Source organism: Vanellus vanellus (genome assembly GCF_965231255.1).
Source record: "Vanellus vanellus genome assembly, chromosome: 4".
Classification (NCBI taxonomy): Eukaryota; Metazoa; Chordata; class Aves; order Charadriiformes; family Charadriidae; genus Vanellus; species Vanellus vanellus.
In genome coordinates, this window is record NC_138909.1 from 45,763,509 (window position 1) to 45,785,696 (window position 22,188).

Below are 22,188 nucleotides of genomic sequence, written 5' to 3' on the forward strand. Positions count from 1 at the left end.
CACGAGACCCGAGACAGAAAGACAGAAGATAAAAAGCCCCCTCTGTTATTCGGCTGGAAAAACAGGTCAGTATCACTGACTTGAAACGCTCCGTTTGTGGTGCGGTGTTGCTGGATGGAGCTGGAGATATCTCGTACCACTGTGACTATGAGAAACGCAGCAAGTACTGTAAAATCGTTTCTCTTATTGTGTATCCTCCATGAGTGTTTGCGTGGTTTTGGTTTTTTTTTAAGGTGGACAGAAAACAATTTAAATGGTGTTATGAATGTGGCCTTTGTGTCTCTGCAGGTCTGTTAATGTGTTCCTTAACTCTTCTCCCAACTGAAGTGTTGGGAAGAAACTCCACGCTTTATGTGAGCACACTGGTGTGTGTTTTAAGTTATTTGATCAGTTCCACACATAAAACGAGTATTGAAAGCAAAACTAACTCAGGAGGTTTCTGGTGTGAGCCAGTGCTTTATCATCTGTTTCAAGTGACTATTCTCAGACCATAAAAATCAAGTTAGAGCTTAAACCAATTCAAAGTGCCGCCAGTTAAAATACACAAAATGTTGAGTTCAGGTTCCGCATTCATCACCCGCATCCTGCACTTCCACAAAGAATGATTTAAAGTGGTGTAGCTTACTTACACATTTTATGTCATCAGCCAACTTAAATCTTAAAGACGCACTAACTGGTATTCAGAAATAATCAGCTATAATGGCGAGTTAACAGACCAAGCCATTTGAAAAGATACACAGTTTCAACAAAGCTAGAAGAGTTTTCCCGAAAGCAAATAGCTTCTTTTTAAAGTTCACATATCTCCAAAGTGTCTTGCCCAAATAATTTCAAACTTTGTGTCCCGGTTTGAGGTAAAACAGAACCAATTTTGTTCAGTAACTTTGCTTCTTAGCTGGGCCTCTCTGACTACTGAAATTAACTGCACATTGTGCAGACAGTGTTCACTCTCTCAGAGTGATAAGACCTATGTTTATAGCTGATGCCCAGGCATGGGATGCAGAGAGGCTTTTGCTTATACTTATTGCTGTAACAGCCAAGGCCAACCAACTTTGTTACTTGCCCCGTTGGAGGGTCAGAAGCGGAAAAGCACAGTGGGGTCCCACCTGCAGGGAGGAGCGGACAGGACAGGTGACCCAAAACTGACCAACAGGGTATTCCATCCCATCTGCCTCATGCTCAGCATAAAAGCTGAGGGATCAAAGGGTCAGAGGAGGACTCTGTTCGTCTGCCTGTGATCCTGATCCTGAATGCAGATCCGAAATCCAGTTCCCGACGATCACTGAGTCCAGCCTGGGACTGCCCCAGTGCCAGCTGGTGTCATGGCTGTCATCTCAGGAACTTGATACGGTTTTGTATATTTTTCATTATTTCTTTTATTATTATTAATATTTCATTAAATTAGTTTAGTTTCTTCTAAACTCATGTCTCTTTTTCCTTCTCTGCCTCTCTCTTTGAAGAGGGGTAGAGGGGAGCATCTGTCGATCCCATCTGGGGTCCCTCAGGTCCCCAGCAGTGCATTTTGGCCTAAATCATGACACTTTGGTAAAATCCTCCTCTGGCTACAGAGCACGGTAGGGAAGAAAGGGAAGTTCAATTGGAAAGTAGCTTTTATTTTATTTTTTTAAACAGGAGATTGCTCCATACCATATTAACCTAAATGTCACATTCAAGTATGCAACTTAGAGAAAAATAATTAAATTATAACGTACTTCAAGCATTTTACAGTAAACAGCGTAAATGTAGAGCTATTTTTAAAATCTCCAATTCCCGCATGAAATCACTACATGTGACACTTTTTCAGGACCACTTTTCTTTGGCAAAGTCACGATGCAGCTAGTTTTAAATGTAACGAATGGGATCTTCTTTACTCTCTAGGAAATATAAATACTTATTAGTCAACCTACTCTTCATGAGACACACAAGTTAGATATGGTTACCTGGCCTTTCACAGACACTGCCGTTGACTTCATTGATACACGTTGCTGCCTTCAGTCCCTGCTGGGAAGGCTCAGCTAAATAACCACAAAATCCAGCATCGCTTGGTTCATTGGGGAGCCACTGGAGCAGGGTGTTGGTAAAGGGAGACATGTCTTCCCAGCACCAATAGGACACATTGATTTTCCTCAGCCCAACCCACGGAGTCAAAGTTTTGGGCTAGGAAGAAAGGAAAATGGTAGATTTAACACCCAGGTTTTTTTACTTTAGCTATTAAAAGAAAATACACATCACCATATAATGCTCATAACAACTCTGCCAGATTAGGTGTTGCAAAAAATGTAGTAAGGAAAAATATTTGTTTCGCAGTGCTATCAGAAATAAATGCCACAAAGATAGAGAAATCCTTCAAGAAACACCAATTTTTTTTTTTTTTTTTTTTTTTTTTTCCCAAACCACATTTCTAGTTATCCACACCAGGAGGAGAACAAGTGAAATATTCATGCTGGCTGGCTATGAAATTCACTGCAAGTTGCTCTTTATATGTTTGTGATTCCTATAACTTGCTAGACACGGGGGGAAAAAAAAAAAAATAAATCTGAAGCCACAGTTTGACATGAGGAAGAAAACTAGCAGTGCCCCGTACGATATAAACGATACAAGCTACCTAACTCTACAGTCTGGCTAGAAGACCTCTGCTGTTTGAGACTGTATATATGGAGGAGTGGAGAGACAGAGCAGGTCAAATCTAAATTAGTATCGCTGGCAATAAAATTCTCAATATGCAAAACCCGTAATGCAACCATTTCTCCTGGCAATTTAATTTTTGGCACACTTTATTTAGAGGAGAAGCATTTTAACTGTATTGGTACAGTATGCTATTTTACTCAAAATCTTTTCTCCATCATAGTGCTTTGGTGGCACAGCTGTTCTAGAAAAGCTTTAGACCATACGTCTTCCGTTACTGCTATATATAACCATCACCTACCCCAAACTGATTTTATGCACTTTTAAACCTTAGAGCTGCAACTTCTAACAGCAACAGGGTTACACAGCACTATGTGCCAACACCAACACATTTTCTTCTTATTATAAAACATCTATAGACAGCTTACTTAAAAAAGGAGCAACTGCAAAGTACAGCCTCCCCCAGCACAGCAGCCGTGTGCCATTGAATGGCAAAAGTTCAAGTACCAGACACAGCTCGGCTTTTTAGCAAAGGCATTTTCCCACATTAGAAGCACTCAATATTAATATCCACTAAAAAGGGCTAATAGTCTTTAGATTTCTAGGGCTCACTTTTTAAAGGACACTGTAGATGAAAAAAACCCCTGTAAATTAACAGTTTTTTTCTCCCCAGTGGGTTCAAACACTATTAGGGAAGGGTTGCCATGCGTCTTTAGGAATTTACACTTCACAACTACTGGGATACCCAGAAACATCTGGAGCTATAAGAACCACATACTTTTACAATATCCCAGGCTTGGCTTTCCCTCTTTACAAAAGATTTAACAAACAATCTTGCTTTAATTGCACCTTACCTTTTCCTGGCTAAATTGAATCCCCTCTAAAACCCCAGAACTGTTGAAATGCCACTTTAAAATTACAAAGGGAATCAAAGCAGGGAATGATCTCCTTTCAACAGCACTATATTTCTCTTTAGCGTTGAAGTACGTTCTCCTTTGAAAAGCAGCAATCCTACTGCCTCCAGTCTCATTTTTCATATATATAAAACTCCTCCTGGTTGCCAGCTCTGCCCACAGTGGGAGAGGAGTTACACTGATGTGCCGTCAAGCCACAGCAGCTCTGCAGCCTAAACCAGGATTTCAGCAAAGCTGCACAGTATCATTCTTTGTTAGGGCTTTAGCACCACCTACACAACCTGCCCTGATTACCTCCGCGCTTCTGCCAGGCACTGGAAAAAATATATATTTATTTTATTGATGCATGAAAAGGGACAGATTCCAATTCGCTTCTCACTGACTCCGACAGAAAAGCACCTGCCACTAAATCAAACGTAAATAACTCCAAATAAGCCGAACAGCTCTGCGGAATAAGAAGCCGACATTTTAAACAGCTGCTTTTCTGAGCAGAATAAATAACTTTAAATGCTTTACATTAAACACCTCCGGTGCCCCAAAGGGACCTTTATTTACAAAATATTGTGTACAAGTCACAAGAGGAGTCCTGCTGCAGTCATGTATCCCACAAGAGAAATGCGTGTGTGATTTCATTATAGAAAGCGATACCTTTGAGGCACCGTGTATGTTTGTATTTATCTTTCCCATTTACATTCCCAACAATTTCACTTCAAAAGCACCCATAGGGTATGTTGAATTTCAAAAGAAAAATCAGGGTTTTTTTCAGTTAAGAGGCACGTCTATTCCTTACAGAGCACACAATACCACAGCAAGGACTTTTCCACAGTCAGAGCTTAATTACTCAAGGGACATAAAAGAGAAGCACTCACCGAAGACTGCATCTTCTGCAGCTCTTTTAAAACAAATTCTACTTTTTTCTGGGTCGTGAGGGAAGCCAGCAAAGCACCGTTGGATCTGCAGGACAGTTTGGCATGATCATAGTTCTCCTTCGCATTTGTAATTTTCAAGCAGGAGTTGCCAACCAAGTGCCAGTTTGTTCCGCAGATATTTTCTAGGTGGGGGAGGAAAGGAAGTAAAACCAGAGACGCAAGTGACCTTCCCAATGCTCAAAGTAGTGAGAGCGCTCTTCCGCCAACATAAAAACTACAGCCTCACCCCAAACCACGACTTATCCACGCGCTCAGAAGTAACTATGTATAAAAATACCAGAGGAGAAGAAAAGCTGTTTAGGGGAACTGAAGCGCGACGCTACCGTGTAGTTATCCGCAGTAGGTAGTCAAAGAACTTATCACCACATCGAATAGTAAAACCATTGCAGAAGAAAGAGCAAAGGAAAGCAAATGAGTGTCTTGCTGATGGCTTAAAGACACTTATTCAACTGCAGTTGTTAGGATACCTTTCGACAGAGGAGGGTTGTTGTGCTAATCCTGTCCACAGCACTGAACTTCCAGGATTAATCCCTGCTACATCTTGAGCACAGCCATGCCCACTACTGAAAAACTCTTTGTGGGAATTACTTCCCCCAATCATAACTACCCTTACAGAAAAACCCGATAAGACATTTTCAGTGTGAATTTCTGCAGAGCTGATGTCTAGCTCTGACGCCTTCGCTTAGATTTACCTAACAGATTGAAAAGCTCTCAAGTGTCAGTTTTTCAGATGGGCTTTCTACACACATGATCAAGTCATCCCCTTTTCTAGAACAAATTAAACAGACCAGGTTCTTTATCCATCTCATTAAAAGATGTTTTTCTTGCTCTTGTGGCTCTTCTCCGAAGTCTTTTCTTTTTTTCCCCCCACTCTTCCAGACTAGCAAATGCCAAACCCGGACACGGCCAGACCTATCAGACTTACTAGGGGAAGGCTTTCCATGCCCATTTAAAGCTTCTGTGTTGGTTTTTTCCATTTCTCTATATTTTATTAACTGCAAATGTCAGTCACCAAAGATGATGTATTTCTCTCCCCGTCATTGGGAAAAAAAACCCACACTTCTACAGGGGGACTAATAATCAACTGCTATGAGCTCCCACTGGAAACGCTCTAATAAGAGAATTTTCCTTACACACTTTAGGTGTTATTTGCCTAATTCGTTCAGTATGTGCCATTACGCTTTTGCACAATTTTGGTTTCTAAAATTAAATAGCATGCATTATTAAATCTAATACCTTCCAGAAGCCTATTATATCAACAGTACTGCTTTTATCAAATGAAAAGAGAGAGATGAAATACAGCCTAATAATTACACAAATGATCATACTACTCTTCAGACAATTGGGACTGAAAAATATTCCATCAGACTTTCTGAATTTACTAGAAATAAAGTTTCATGCCAAAGCTGGTATGATTAAACAACATTATTTATTCCAGCTTAGCACTAAAAGATCAGAGACAACAAGGGGGAATGGGGGGGTGGAGGAGACCAAAGTGCAACTGGGTGAATTTTTTTGTTGTTGTTGTTGTTTTGTTGTTTTTTTTTGTTTTGTTTTTTTTTTCTTACAAATACAACCAATACCTACCTGGTAAAGCGATGCACTCCTGATTCCTAGGTTCCCACTGACAGTTTTGATCCATGGCACAGCTTTTACAACTTGTCTTTTTGTTACAGTAATAGGCGGGGTTATCCTTAGGACAATTGTCATATAGAGTAATAGGAACCTAAAATAAATAGCACAGATGAGACTTTTTCCCATCCAACCAATGACAGTTTACAACAGCCACGATGACTACCACACTAAACGTCACAGTTCAGACCTACCAAGCAACTGATATATTCAAAAGCTGGGACACTGCACATAGACTGTACTGTGTATTCAAGATATTCCCCCAGGCCACCATCTGACACATTTTCCTTACTAGAGCTTTTACAAAAGGATTAGTTTTGTTTTGTTTTGTTTTTCTAGGGAACGCTCTATTGATAACAAACCCAAATGGCTATGTGTCTTACTGAGTAATCACACCCCCTCTTCCCCTGCCCTTAGCCATCCTCCTAACTTAAGCGGAGAGTCCCAGGAAAAGCCCTTGGACCAACTTGAAAAGAAATTCAAGCATTTTAGCAGCTCAGAGCCACACAAGCACTGGAAATGACAAAACAACAGGGGTCATAACACTGACAGATGAAGGCATGTGGACATTTGATATTTCAAAGGCTAAATTGAAACTACAGAAGTATTAGAGAGACTTTACCTGTTCCTCTGTGCAGTTGTTATGCATTGAGATACACTGGTCAGTGCACCATTGACAGTTGTTTGTATTTGCTGTACAGCTATAGCAGTCTGTAATCTGATCACATTTTTCATTGTCTACAACTATTAAAGAAAAAAACCTGCATGACCAAAAACAGGCATTTCCTGACAGAGCTCTAAGAACTTGATTATATATAGCAAAAGATATAACCGAACAGCAGTGCCTGTAGATTTTCCGTTATCGACTACTTAGTAAATCAGATACTTTTATGTGATTGAACTGATAGGAAATTGCATTCATTTGCAGCATCAATCATTTTTAGTGCCCAAGGATCTGTAAAACACACCACCAGAAAACACACCAAGACATGGAAGCGCATGAACTAGGACTGGGCATGCATGTTCAGTCACTGCCCATGCAAATGACGCCAGAGGACATTTCCCAAGGACGGTGAAAATCCCCCACCGCAGGCCCATTTTGCTGTAAGCCTGACCTTCAATTACGTGGAGCATTTTCATGCAAAGCTTGAACTTTCCACTTCATCTTTCCAATTGCTTATCGCCTGTGTTTTGTGAAAATTTATTGTACATTGAGAGCCCATCAAAGCAATGTCCCTTTACATCAATTTCTTTTAAATAATTAAAGGCTGCCATCTATTACAGAATCAAGGTTCATATAATTCAATTCAGAGCAACAAATGTATCAGGGTAGAGCGTTGAAAAGTTGTTTGAAAATTATCACAATGGCGAAAACAGGAATCAGACCTTAAAACATTCTTTTTGTATGTCCCTATCCATGTAATACCGTAGAAGGAGAAATAAAGTAACTTTTCTTAAAACACTCTTCTTGCTGTCTCTCTTGAAGAGCACAGAATAACACTGCAGGACCCAGATCCCCGTTCCCATGCCCCATGCTGCTCATCAGATAATTGCTGGCTCTCACAAGGTCAGTTCTTGGAGCAAACATCTACAGAGCAATGGTCTGGGCCCGATTCCTGACTGCTGATGTCTGTTTGGGATAGGAAAGCAAGTACAAGCAGCACGGTAGGAAGAAGAATCTAATGAGCCAGCAGCTTCAGGGGGAAGGAGAGGTGGAAACAACTCCAAGGCACTGCAGCCCCTTGGTCAGAGGAACGTCTCCCAGGGCACGTATGGAAGCGGAACTACAGTGCCCCCATCTCAAACTTGATCCGATAATGGCATACAACTAACACAAGACAGAATTTGGAAAAGAAAAAGACCCTGCACACCTTTTGGAAAAGGAAACGGAAAGAACGTGACACATACCTGGCTTGGGAGGACAGTCTTCAAAGACCTTTTGCTGCTGTGCTACTGTCGCCATTTCCCAGGGGATGCAGTGAGGAGGGGTGGTAGCCCACACGCATCTGACGCCAGGACCTGCTCGCAAGCAGGCCGTTTCGTTGTCAAAAGCTTCACATCTCTCGGGTGTGTACTTCAGTATGTCACTCAGGAGGAGGCTGTTGAAGCCTCCAAATACATACATGGTGCTAGACAAAATGTAAGTAAAGATATAAATATGCGTGCCTATGTTTATAGGCCATGCAGTGCTGCAAGTGGATGTGATTCAAGGTGTAAGGTGTTCTATTATGTTCCAGCATGTATAAATCCAAACAAATAGCTCCTGGTTAAGGAAGGCACTAAAGAAAAGGTCTGTCTGTCAACTTCCACTGTTTCAGAGAAGCCACAGAATCTCAACAGATGGGTGTTGAGACAGAGTCAAACCATTCCGAGGTCATGGACCAACCTTCCCCCTCAGCCAAAACTCTGGGTGACACCTGATCAACGTGACTATACATAAAACGCTGCAGAAATTTGGGATCCTCCTGTAAAAAACAGTGTCGAGAGAGACGAAGGCTAAAAAACAGGGAGATGGTATCACACCATTAAACCAGCGTTCAGAAACTGTGACAAAACAATTCAGTGTTGTCACATCTTGCTACACCGCTGTGACAAAACCGCAGTTATTTTCATGGCTGTTAGCAACTGAGCAAAAAGTCATTGTGTCAACTAAAAAAAAAAAAAACACCCCAAAACAAAGTAATATTTAAACCTTCTTCAGTATCACAACTGCTTCAGGCAAAACATCAAATTTCATTAGTTACACAAAAATGTCACCCAAAACCCCCTGTGCCTCCATGTTTGTAAATGTACATTTAAAAAGAGTGAAGAAGAGTCAATGCAACTGAATAAACATTTTGAATAATGAGTATTTTAATATGATTTTCATCCTATTTGAGGAAAGAACTAAAGCATAGGCTTAACTGCCCTTCACAGGGGCAAACGCACAGCTGGTATTCAGCATACGCTGAAACAAATACACAGTGAGTAAGATTTCAGAGACAAAAATGGTATCTTCCTTTTCAAGGCAATGACAGTTATCTGCCTGGCTTAAAGTCAGCTTTAAATAATGGTAATGATTTACAGAAAGTATCCTCAAAGGATAAAGGAACGAGAACAAAAGATTCCTAAGAAATATAATTTCTCAAACTTGGTTCTGCAGACTCAAACGCAGTAACAGATGTTCACCTGAAAGTGTGGATATTATTACAGTGATGTAATGCTTAACAGCAGAAATCTCATCTATGTTTTCACCTAAATACTGTTCATCACGTGAATATTAAATAAGGATAAGCCACACAGGATAAGCCACGTAAACTGAAACATGGGCAAATTCAGAAACTATGAGGGAAAATACGATTTGGACATAAAAGTCGTCAGTGCAGCTAAATCAGAAATAGAAAGATGAAATAAATAAAATTATGAAATTAATAAGAAAGAGAAATATATCTATAAGAAAAAGGAGTGACCAAATGAAATTTTTGAAAGAACTAAGTGAGCTGAGACTGTTTAGTCCAGTGAAGGAGAAGGGCTGACAGGGACAGGTGGATACTGAAGACTTGTAAGAGTCTGAGGACTTTCAGAGGTTTGCAACAGATCCTCAACCCTCTGGTCTCAGCATTACTGATCTACATGTTTACATTTATTGAGGTGTGAAAAATGCCAATACCCCTCAGCTTGTTTGTAACCTTACCTGTTGTACAGCACGGCAGAATGTCCAAACCTGTTCACATCATGATGGAGACCCGGGCGAGGAAGAACAGACCACCGATCGCAAGCTAGGATTAAGGAAAGCTCATTTCAGAAAAGTTCCTCAGTATAATTAGCAATTCAACTTAAGCAGCACATTTCTTGCTGAAAGATGCCAAAGTACTTTAATAACTATAGAGAGACCATTCTGCCCACCACCAAAATTCAAATCTTGAGTGAAACAGGACAGTTTACAAAAGCGCTGCGTTATCTTCTTTGGCAAGATTTAAGACTTCGTCTTCACACCAGTTGTGTGGTATGACAAAAAAAGGAAAAAAAGGATGTAATGGCTCTGCTCCATCATCTAAACAGTTCATGAAAAAGGAAAGTTGCAGGGCATTGTGTTGAAGGGGTTATTAGCTTTTTGGCAATCACATGTAATTAAACGGCAGTGGCTTGAGTTGCTTTTTCTCCTTTACTAGGGGAATTTTTCACTGCATAACAAGTTCAGTTTTTATCTGTTTATATGCGAATTATTTGCAGTTTTGCCCCAAACCGGTATCACCGAGAACAGACTTATCTGGTTTGTTTTTTTTTCTTCCATTGCAATTATGTTCCTAGGGGGTAGATATCCATGTTTTTAAAAATATTTTTCACTCATCATAGCTTAAGGATTTGTGGTTGTTTTTCTCTTTTAATATAATGTGAGATTATTCCATCTTTTTCTATTAGCATAACATTTATAAGTTCTGCTTCATTTTTTACTCGGTTTCTCAGGTAATTTCTTCCTTTAGGCAGCATGAAGAAAAATAACATAAGAAACATATAACCCACTGAGCAATCAAAGGCACAAAAGCAGGAAAAGTCAGTCCAATTCATATCACTTAAACTTTGCAAAGTGAATGGGATCACCTTTGGGGGCTAACAACCCAAAGGCAGTTGTATGCAATTTATGCAATTAAGACAGAAAAGGTAATCTGCTGTAAAGATCTACAGAGCTCTCAAATACTCGCAGATTCTTTATTACAAGATAAAACTGTTATGCCACGGACTGAACCTCTGAGAAAAAAAAAAAAAAAAAGCCCCAACCCTCAAACTAGTATGTAGACAAACTGACAGGGCAAAGAAAACCAACCTTGGTTCGTTTGTTTGGCTTTTTTGTTTGTTTGTTTGTTTGTTTTATGAAATTTAATTGGAGAATTGCTGGGTAAAACAACTGATCCTAAGCTCTGCTCCAGCAGAAACCTTTGTTCAAGACTGCTGACAAATAAAAGATATAGGACCCAGTTGGTTGGATTTAATACTTCGATAAATTGTGATTTTGAAGTTTATTTTTAAATGTTATTTGCTCAATTTTCAAAGAATTTAGCCTAACCCAGAATCAGTCTTGGGACAAGCATGCAGAGTTCCAATTTTTAACAGGAGACTTCAGCAAAATTAGACAGCAACTTGCAATTTTTTATTCATCAAGTTGTGAGTTATGTAAGGCCAAGAAACATATTTTTCTAGATTAATAGAAGGCCTGGAACATTTTGCTTTCTAAGCTTCTTTCTCATCCTTAACTGAAGATCAAGTATCGGAAAAAATGAATAATTCTGAAACTACAAAGAATCCTCCCCTTCCTGACTTAAAAGTTAAGCCAAATCTAAAAACTTACAATGCACAGAACACATGTGTTCTTTTTGCATGGTATATTTAATATTATGAAAACATCCAGCCTTCTTCTGTGTTTGTCATCAGAACTGAATTTTTGATGGGGTAAATACAAGAGTTTTAATTTCCCTCTGTGGGAAGAAAAGATCATTATAGGATTATAGCCTTTACATTAATATTTCATGCTGAATTTAAAAAAAAAAAAGTTAAAACTTATTCAGAAATTAAAAAGAATGGTTACTTAAACCCACAGTAACTGCATTTTGAAACAATCTGCCTGTGTTTCTATTCTTGTTTTAGACAAATCCCACACACGAAGGACGTGACCTTCTGGAAAGCACAACCCTCTCCTTTTCGCTCGTGGAGGTGAGCGCGTAGCGACGGAAGGGCTGCAACTCACCCCTGGCTCCTTTGCTGCTATGAATTGTTGAGAGGAGGAGGTAAAGGATTCAAGCGAGGCATTTGTCTACCCAGAGACAAAACTGGTGCAGAGTGGGAAACTCTTCTACAGAAGCTGGACAGACCAATTTCGGGGATAGGAAGTGCTAACTAGTCATTGCAGTGTGCAGAATATAGGAAAAATACCGTGAGACTGCTCTCTACCCAAGTGCTCACCCAACTTGAACGTCAACACAATCCAAAAGCTTATCCTGAGAAGCAACGAGAAATGCACGTGCACGCAGACAGCTTGACTGCTATCCTGAAACCTTCCAAAACCGGGCATTACCTGGACAGTTTGGATTGACTAAGCCCCACCTGGTCAAGTGGAGGATAAAAGGATAAGAAGCATTAATGCATTCTCAGATCTACCTAATCTGCTAAACCTCCAGAGAATCCCAGCACACATCTCAGTGACATCTGTTTGCATCCTACACAAAAAAAACCCAAAATAAGATAATATGTCCTCACAACACTCAAGGCATGCGGTCTCGTTACTTCGAAATTTGAGAAGAGAAAAACAGAAGAAATTGACAAGGTAAATAAAACGAGTAACTGCAGAAATAAGTTGTAATGGCAAAGGTTAAAGAGGAGGCCTGGTTTTGAAGCCTTTATTTTACACTGCATCTTAATTGCAGTTTTCTCCGGTCTTCCAACCATTACTATGATCACTAAGATATCACCTTCATCAATAAGATGTTAAAAATGAGCAAGTTAGCCAGATACTCCCTTACTTTTATAATTTCCTAAGATAACCAATTACAAAACCTCTCCTCCGAAGGCACCCAGTATCAATTGACCTTGCTGCCTGGTCTTCTCCTGGGTAGCTTGAGCCTTAGTAGCATCAGGGGATAGATGACAAACACATAACCGTTTTTATATCAAAGATGTGATAACCATATCCATCTATGGTGACATGGCCACTATGGTCTTTGATATTTACAATGCTTCCCCGCAGCGTACAGGCTCATTCCAATGGAGACCAACATGAACATGCTCAATATAATTCCTGCAGAGATCACGCATGAAGAACCACCCAGTGGGTGTTTCTGCTGTGACACTAACGATCAGTATTCCTGACAGTGCTCCTGATCCAATGGGATAAGGTAAATCATGCAAAGAAAGGTGCCCTGCCATGAGAAGAAAAGAAAAAACGGTCTTTATTTTCCAAAAACAATCTGTTCTTTCCAGCCTGAGAGTCTCTGTCCTAAGCAATGAGGGTACCCAAAAGCACCAGAACACCTCTCATCCCTGTCATGTGAAACGCAGTCAATGCAAGCTCTAATTGTCAGTGTAAAATTGGTAGGAACTGGGCAAGTTGACTACCACATTTAGTGCATGTCACAGGAACCCGCCCATTAACTAAACTGAATCAAAATGAACATAATTATTGGCACTTTTTCAAAGTAATGCAACTTATGTTTTACACCTAATACACAGTTCAATGGATCAGGGAAGACAGCAAAACGTAGCAAGAAATACCAATCACTATTGCTATCAAAGTTTTAAACAATTACTCTGTCCATGACTGTCAAAATACCTCATTTTAATTCTTCAAGGAAAATCCCAAAATAAAGCTAGCTAGGAGCAGCCAATAAATTCCACAGGGATATGGTTTGAAATCACAGGAAGCAGAAAGGAATAATTCCTTCCCTAACAGACAGCAAACTAGCACAAGGATGCCGAACCCAGCTGCTGAATTTAATCCATTTGCTTGCATATTCCTTTCACAAACCAGGAGTGACATCACAGCGGACAGTCACTCCAAGAAATGAGGTTTACATGATTATTTCAGAGAATCAGTCACAAGAGCCCGCATTTAAGGAATTGTTAGAGCATAAGGCAGAATGTGATATGAGTACAGAATAGTGTTTTTCTCCAGCTTTAATTATCTGGATGTGAGCGCACCTTCTTTTATATAATTTCATCTCTTTCTTTTCTTCTCAAATGCATCATCTCTGGACTCCAAATTCACAAATAAATGCTGCCCTCTTCTGGCTACTCAAACTCATCACCCAATCCTTCCAAATAAAATCTGACTATTGTTTAATAGTGCTTATGGGGATATGTATGCTTATAAAGCGTACATATAAACAGACTAACTTTACAAACAGCGCAGCCAGCCTGCAGTTAAAACAAGAGCGTGCAACATGTAAGTTGAGCTTCAGCAGTGTCCAGCACTTTTAACTGTTCTAACAGCCTGCATTTTTGATAAATCATAGATTAATACATACTCAAAATATCAGGATAGCTTTATGGCTGAGATGGCAGAACAACATGCTTTCTGTTCAAGAGATAATTTTTAATGCCCAAGGTTGTGTATAAACTGTTGACCAAATAACTGTTGCTGTATTTGCCTAGAAATCACTGCACCAGCTCATTTGCTTGGCAATGCGTAGCAAGTTGAACGAGCCTCTCCTGATTACACATTCTTCTGCAGTATGCTTAGTGGCATGTGGTATAATATACCCAGCATGTAAATTAGTATTCCTGAAGACAGCTCTTTTTGAATATCCAAGATATTTTTATTATTATTATTTCTGCAAGAACTTACCAATATCATATGCCATAAAATCTGAAGAAAAGCACTTCGCGCCGTGGCTCATGGAGGTGTCATTGTGTGTGTTTCCTCCAAACACCAGCATGGTTCCACTCACTATCACAGCCGTGTGCAAATAGCGAAAAAATCTACTGTCTTTAAGAATAGTCCTTCAGAAATAAAAATATACGTATTAATGAAACTGATTAGTACCTGTCAAAGACAAAACAATAAAGAAATCCAAGTTGAAGGAGATTTCAGGGTGCAGGGAGGAAGGGGGAGATAGAACAGGAAGTTATTGGAAGCGGTCAACATGGATTTACCAAGGGTAAATCACGCTTGACCAATCTGATAGCTTTCTATGATGTTATAACTGGTTGGCTGGATGAGGGAAGAGTTGTAGATGTCATCTACCTTGACTTTAGCAAGGCTTTTGACACTGTCTCCCATGATGTCCTCATTAGGAAGCTGAGGAAGTATGGGCTAGATGAGGCGACAGCGAGGTGGATTGAGAGTTGGCTGCGGGACAGAACTCAGAGGGTTGTGATCAGCAGCACAGAGTCTAGTTGGAGGCCTGTAACCAGTGGTGTCCCCCAGGGGTCAATACTTGGTCCAATTTTGTTCAATATATTCATTAATGACCTGGATGAGGGGACAGAGTGTATCCTCAGCAAGTTTGCTGATGATACCAAACTGGGTGGGGTGGCTGACACCCCAGAGGGCCGTGCTGCCATCCAGCATGACCTGGACAGACTGGAGAGCTGGGCAGAGAAGAACCTAATGAGGTTCAACAAAAGCAAGTGCAAGGTCCTGCACCTGGGAAGGAAGAACGTAAAACACCAGTACAGGTTAGGGGCGGGCCTGCTGGGAAGTAGGGTCCTAGGAGACAGTAAATTGTCCATGACCCAGCAATGTGCCCTTGTTGCCAAAAAGGCCAACGGAATCCTGGGCTGCATAGGGAAGAGTGTGGCCAGCAGGTCAAAGGAGGTCACTCTCCCCCTCTACTCTGCACTGGTGAGGCCACAACTGGAATACTGTGTCCAGTTTTGGGCTCCCCAGTTCAAGAAGGACAGGGAACTGCTGGAGAGAGACCAGCATAGGGCAACTGAGATGATTGAGGGACTGGAGCATCTCCCTTATGAGGAAAGGCTGAGAGAGCTGGGACTCTTTAGCCTGGAGAAGAGAAGGCTGAGGGGAGACCTTATTATGGCGTACAAGTATCTAAAGGGTGGGTTGAAGGAGGGTGGAGCCAGGCTCTTTTCAATGGTTCCCAGTGACAGGACTAGGGGCAATGGGCACAAGTTAGAACACAGGAAGTTCCATTCAAATACACGGAAACACTTCTTTACGGTGAGGGTGACAGAGCACTGGCACAGGCTGCCCAGGGAGGTTGCGGAGTCCCCTTCTCTGGAGATTTCCAAGACCCGCCTGGATGCAGTCCTGAGTAATGTGCTCTGGGCAATCCTGCTTTAGCAGGGGAGTTGGACTAGATGATCTCTAGAGGTCCCTTCCAACTCTGAAAATTCCGCGATTCCGTATTTAACTACTTTTCTTAATGAGATATTTAACAGCTTCCTTTTCCAGACTGTTCAATTCCTCCTGTAATTTCATTTTCTCATATTCCCATCTGCTTATCAATTTCTCCTATAAGGAGAAATACATGTATGAAAGCCTCTTTCCAAAGCTATGGATCTTAAAATTATCAATTCCTTCCCCAGGGATTACCAAGTTTTAACACTAACTGAGCTTTTGAGCATAGTCAGCTAAACTTCCTCATATGGACACTGCTGGGATGGACTCCAATATTTTACAGTAACTCTAATTTTATAGTAAGCTAAAGAACTCTTTCAAACTGGGCATCATCTCTTGCTCAAAACTAACAAACCTATTTTAAGGAAATCTATGCAGCTGCCAACAGAGCCCTGTAGCTTAATACCTGCAAGACTCAACACCTCACCTATGACTAAATCATGGGAAGCATAAATCATACTTGCCACTGACCTCACATTTAATCAGCATGATTAACGGCACTGCACACAAAGGCTCACCCCTTTGTAGAATTTCCCTACTACTTTGGGAGGGTGGGATTGCAGGAAACCCCTGATGTGGCCACATCTGTCTCGCGGGCAGCGGTGTCACTGTTTGCAGGCTGTAACAGCAGCAGTTCTGCAGGAGTGCAGCATCCCGAATGCAGCTTGCACTGAAGCCCACACTTTCACAACAAAATACTCAGCAAACGGTATATGAATGACCTGGACCAGGGACCTCTTCTTAATGCACGAGCAGCAGTATCGCAGCACACAGGGGCTTTCTGAGCATCACTCTGTCCCTGCCAGGGGTGGGTACAGCATTCGATTGTGAAGCTGCCAGTTGAAACACCGGAGGGAACATGGGAAGAAACACACTTGCCAAAATAAAGATGAGGGGAATGCTTTTTTGCCCTTCCAAGAAATCACAAGAGGGAGAGAGGGCCTAAATTACCAAGAAATTAAAAAAAAAAAAAAAAAAAAAAAAGAGTGACTCCAAAAAAAGTATAGAGAAGGATGAGCAGACACTCCTACACACCTCGCTGCAAGGCGACTGCTCACATGCTCTGACTCTGTGACTGACTCTCGAGACTGACAAAATAAATGTGACGAAAGGAAGTTGGTGCTGCAGCAGTACGGAAGAATATTGTCACATTTGTGACATTTTTTGCTTATTCAGCCAGATTTGCCCGCTCCACAGCTGAAATGGAGGGTCAAATGAACCAAGAGAGGAAGCGTGGTTATGACTGCGTGTACAACGGCGCAGGAAGGAAGGTTTTTGGAAATTAGTCACTAGTTACTTCACTCATCATTACAGACTCACAACAGTTGTTGCACAAATACAAGCTATTTTAAACTCTCAAAAACAGGTGACAAGGTGACTCAAATTTACATGTGTTTATTCAAAAGATAGTCTCCTTTTTGTCAGGAGCCTTTAAAAACAACTTTAAGAAAAACACAAAATTGAGGAAGATTTATTTCACCTCTATAGCTCAAAGTTGTGAAGTTTTGCTACCATTTAAATAAAACTCACCTTTGGCAGAAACAAATCACAGAAGATTTCAGCTTAAGAAATGAACATTTCAAGCAGTTACAGAGCCAGAAGAAAATGGGGTTATAATAGAAATTCTTTTGTGGTCTTAACTGCAGAATGAATTATCACTCACTTGACTGCAGTAACTGCACTCATATGCACAGTCTGTACTGCTGGCAAGAAAATCCCATCAAATATTTTTCTTTTCAGCTTTAATACAACAATAGATTAAAATGGATTTCTTCGCTCGTTCACAGTCTTGATTATATGTGATTATATTATTCTCTATTCAAAGGGACATAAAAATAACACATACAAGAGCACACTATGTATGCTGAATGCAGGTAACTGCGTACTAATGTACCCTTATCAAATACCCCATCCTCTTGTCCACTACAAACAAAAATGATAGGGGTGGTATACAGGAAGAACAGCTACTTACCACATACGGGAATCAACTTCATACTTGTACAAGTCATCTGCTAGCCTGTATTTGTTGGCACTGAATGCTTTGTAACCTCCATGGATATAAATTGATCTTGTATTTGGATCATAAACACTACTGTGACCATACCCTCCTTGAACCAAAGCTCCACTCGTCTGTAAAATGTTCCATGTATTTGTGTCTGCGAAATGAAAAATGTGAGCGACAGAACACGGTTAATTTATCTCCATTAATAAGTTATCAACAAATCTGGTGGTGAAACAAATTGAGTTTCCCTTGACTCAGGTCTAGCCACTGTCTCTATCACTTCATATCCAAAAATATTCTCCTTCAAGGAGTTCGTAGTCAAGAAGTATTGTCAAGTATTTTTAATTAGATCAGAAACATCTCTTCTACAGTAATTTATTACATTTTACAGACAAGCTAAGTAAATGAGAGATAAAAAGTACAGAAATAATATATTGCATTTCAATGACATGAAAATGCCAGCACCGTGGCTTGATTTGGAATGGCCCCCAAGAGCACTTTTAGAGATATAGATATATATATAAAGCCAGACAGCACTGAAGCCAAGTATGACTGTGAAGAACACTGCAGTTAAAAACTAATATGTGATTAATGGTCCTATATCTCACTCACTAAAATAACATTGGTTTGAAGCACTCTAGACATAATATAATGGCAACTGAAACAAAAATGCTAAATTACAAACCAAATCTCTGTAGCAAGTGCAGAATGAAACCCTACACAAGCTTCCTAACTCCAGGGCAGACAAGGCACACGAAAGGCAAAGGAATTGAATAGCCTGCAAGGTCACACGTGGGAGCAACAGAGCAGTAGAAAACCAAATCACTGTCCCACACAACCTGGTTTTCTCTAGCTTTCTCCTGGAGGAAGAAAGCTCACTCAAGCAGACACCAGCGAGCCAGAGTAGGCTCCAGTAGATCCTGTAGATCAGGATGACTAAAGGACAAGGATAATAGGTGAAAACGTGCAGATACGGCCACTATTTCTGACCATAACCAGCATATTCACATTGAGAACTTCCTGTGCTTAACCGCGTTCTCTACCTCGTCAGTGGAGCAAGGGACATGCCTCCAGAAAGCCATCTCAGAGCAGCTAAGTAGAAAATCAGGTCATCTGGAGAGCTTCCTATGCTTCTCCACTGATGCTACTGGAAATCTCTGAATCCTTAAGTCAGAGTTTGGACTGTTCCCAGAGACATGGGGCAAATGGAAGTCCAGAAAGTCATTCCCTGTTGCCCTAATCATTCGCTAATCACCACTACCGGAAACAGGTGTATCAGGTTATGTGGGTACTTGGTCTGAAATGTTACAAATATTCTTGTATTCACAGGACACAAAAAATAATTTCAAAAATGTTTGCTTTGGCTGAGGGAGAGAGGAAAATAATTTAAATTGTCCAACAGTTATCCTGCTTTGTCCCTCAATTACAGCTTTTTTGTCCTTGGGACCTAACAAGCTGTATAAAGCTGGAAGCACGCGGCTGCCTGCTCACTGTGTGTGTTACACAAACACTGGAAGTTAGATCGAACTTCCCATAAATACAAATAGGCGAAGAACATATCTGTCATTGTTTTCCTAGGCGAACGTGGATCATTTACATCAATTTTCAAACCGTTAAAATTGAAACAAATGGTAGGTAGGGTGCCACTCACCCAGGTTGTATTCCTGCACATTGCTGATGTATCCATAAAGAGGGCAGTGCCCAAAGATGACAAGCATGACCGTGCTGTCTTTCAGGGTGACGATGTGTGCCGAGTGGCCAACAACAGCATACTGCTCCTTGGCTGTCGGTGTCGCTTGAGTCCAGGTCTGGGTGGGAATGTGGAACACCCACAGCTGGCTGGTCACGTTCCCCGTCGCATCTATCTTTCCACCATACATGTATATATCATCCTGAAAGAAGTCAGATTTAAAATGAGTCCCAAAGAGTTTGGCATTTAGGAAACTGATAATATGCAAGTAATGAAGTTGTTATATTATATCTTCTCTCAGCCTAAGTTCTTCTCCTCTCTCAAGGAGAAACTTATCTCCTTCACCAGTCACATTTGATATGAAAGCAACTGTGACTGCCAGGGTTCGTACCCAAGTTTGTAACGTGAGAATACCTTCAACACACACAATTCACCCTACCTCAGGGTACAGAGGGGAAGGGGTGCATGGGACAGGACTGACCTTCAGATGACAGCCATCAAAATTTAGGTGCCTGTACACTAGCTCGAGTGTCTAAGCATCCACTATAAAAGACTAGTTTTGAGTGATCCGACTTGCTCTCCAAATTTCACTACCTGTACTGACTAGGTCTGTTTTCACTATAAATGGAGCTCAGAGGTTCCCAAAGGCACCCAAAGTTAGGCAGCTGAAGTCAGGTGATTTAATAAGCACACCGAATCACTCCCAGAGCTTGCAAATGCAAACAGCAGAAGACAGCTGGTAAGAAAGGCAGGTACGACGGAAACTCTTCAGTGTCTGTAACACTAAAAGCTTTGTCTTCCAAGTTAATGCACTGACAAAAAATGAGGACCCTTTGGAAAGAAGGGAGGCAGGATAGTTAGATAGGGTTTTATTAATCATCCTGTAAGAGCTAAGTTCCCAAACTCTATCCAGTTTCCCTTGCGGATTTCTCCAGGAATCTCGGAATCAGTCATGAATCCAAAGGGTGTAGCGGAGCCCTGTTTCCATACCGACAAGGTGATAACCTTGGAAAGGGAAATTCTCTACTATAGCTGGTGCTTCCTGGGAAATTCCCGAGAACCACTGCCCGTCACTGATGGCAAACCCACTTATCATACCCTACTTTTGAACAGTTACTCGCAGAATGTGCATCAAGCCCTCGCAGGTAGAAATTACCATCCTTCTCAGGTTCTTCAAGTGTTCTGTTTGTGAACAGCGCTGTGCGGAGTTTTTCAAGTGTCTGTAATTATGCTTTATGTAGGCTTGCACTGTGATGAGCTAATTACCATTCCAAAACCAAAGGTCAGTAAAGGATTAGCTCATTTCCTTTTCAAAGACTTTGCCATTCTTCTGTCACACGGCCTGCACCCACAGCAAGCCATGCAGGTGAGAACTGAGGTAAGAAGCAGTCAAATCCACTTGTTTCAGGCGTTGTAAGAATAGATTCACAGGTCTACTGCAGAAGCAGAGCAGGTTCCAAAAATTCCTAATTCACCAGCTCTGCTTTGGTACCCTGGATAACGGAGCTCATAGAAATATTTATGTGGTTCACACAAAAGGCAACTGTAGAATCAGATGAAGTCCAGCAAACTAGTCATCAAGCATGTCTTGCAAGCTCAGACAGTAAGAAGGAAATAATGGACTCACTGACCTCAGTCAGCCTTAAAATCTCTGAGAAAAAGGCAAAGGAGGAACATACAAGCAAAGGCACTACAGACTTCCTAGGATACCAGTCCAAGGACTCCCTGGAGTACAAGTACACAGACTGGGATATCCATGGGGAAGCCTTTGAAGGAGAAATGCTTCTCCCAAAGCAAGACTGATCTGTGAAAAGGCACGGGCGTAGCAGAAGAAAAGGGGGAAATTGCCCAGGAGATGAATCTGCAGCACTGAACTTACCTTATGTAATGCCAGTGAATGACCATATCTCATCTCTACGGAGTTCACAGTGTCGTCCAGTGGAAGCCACTCCTCAGAAATAAGATCGTACCTGTATAATAGATTGAACCAATTATCTGAGAAGTAGATAATAAAGTTGAGAAAATTATTGCTTGTCCTTTCCAGGATTTGTGGGAAATCATTTTATTTAACAAAAGTCCTACCAAGATTTTAGCAGGCACAAAGCACTCACAGACTACTTATGGATTAAAAAAAAAAAAAAAAATCCAGTCAAACCTGCTCCGTTACTTAATGTCCACGTACTGATTTCCTTTACTTTGAATTTTTTTCCCCCATGTAAAACCAAGAGGTAAAGCATTGTCTGTTAAGCTATGACAACTTACACCACATGATCCACTCAAAAGAGCAGAAAAAGTTTACACTAAGCTCAGATAAGTTCCAACTGCTTGATAAAAAAAAAAAAAACCTGCCAGTGTTTAAAAGGCACTTTTTAATTATGTCTTTGTCTTTCAAGCATATTTTTTTCTGTGAACTTGAAGCAAGATAAACCCTCTGCCCTGAAAATAGCCCGTGGCTTTTTAGATAAAAGAATGAGCTATGCTTGCCAGGCTTACAGCCTTCTAAGATAAAGCCATCTCTGAGAAAGTGTTCCGTGAAGCCACAGGGTATCTTTTGAAAAATCAGGCATGAC

General features: G+C 40.9%; 1 protein-coding gene across 1 annotated transcript in view; it reads right to left on the minus strand.

Moving 5' to 3' along the window:
- The window catches only part of ATRN (attractin), a 154,851-nt gene that overhangs the window by 79,024 nt on the left and 53,639 nt on the right, over positions 1 to 22,188 (minus strand). Inside the window, exons 7-16 of the mRNA XM_082482218.1 lie at positions 21,498 to 21,588; positions 19,580 to 19,820; positions 17,899 to 18,082; positions 14,412 to 14,566; positions 9,771 to 9,855; positions 8,006 to 8,226; positions 6,720 to 6,841; positions 6,053 to 6,191; positions 4,406 to 4,587; positions 1,938 to 2,154 (exon numbers count right to left, since the gene is read on the minus strand). Of these exons, the coding sequence (XP_082338344.1) occupies positions 1,938 to 2,154; positions 4,406 to 4,587; positions 6,053 to 6,191; positions 6,720 to 6,841; positions 8,006 to 8,226; positions 9,771 to 9,855; positions 14,412 to 14,566; positions 17,899 to 18,082; positions 19,580 to 19,820; positions 21,498 to 21,588 (1,637 nt within the window). The remainder of the gene's footprint in view (positions 1 to 1,937; positions 2,155 to 4,405; positions 4,588 to 6,052; positions 6,192 to 6,719; positions 6,842 to 8,005; positions 8,227 to 9,770; positions 9,856 to 14,411; positions 14,567 to 17,898; positions 18,083 to 19,579; positions 19,821 to 21,497; positions 21,589 to 22,188) is intronic.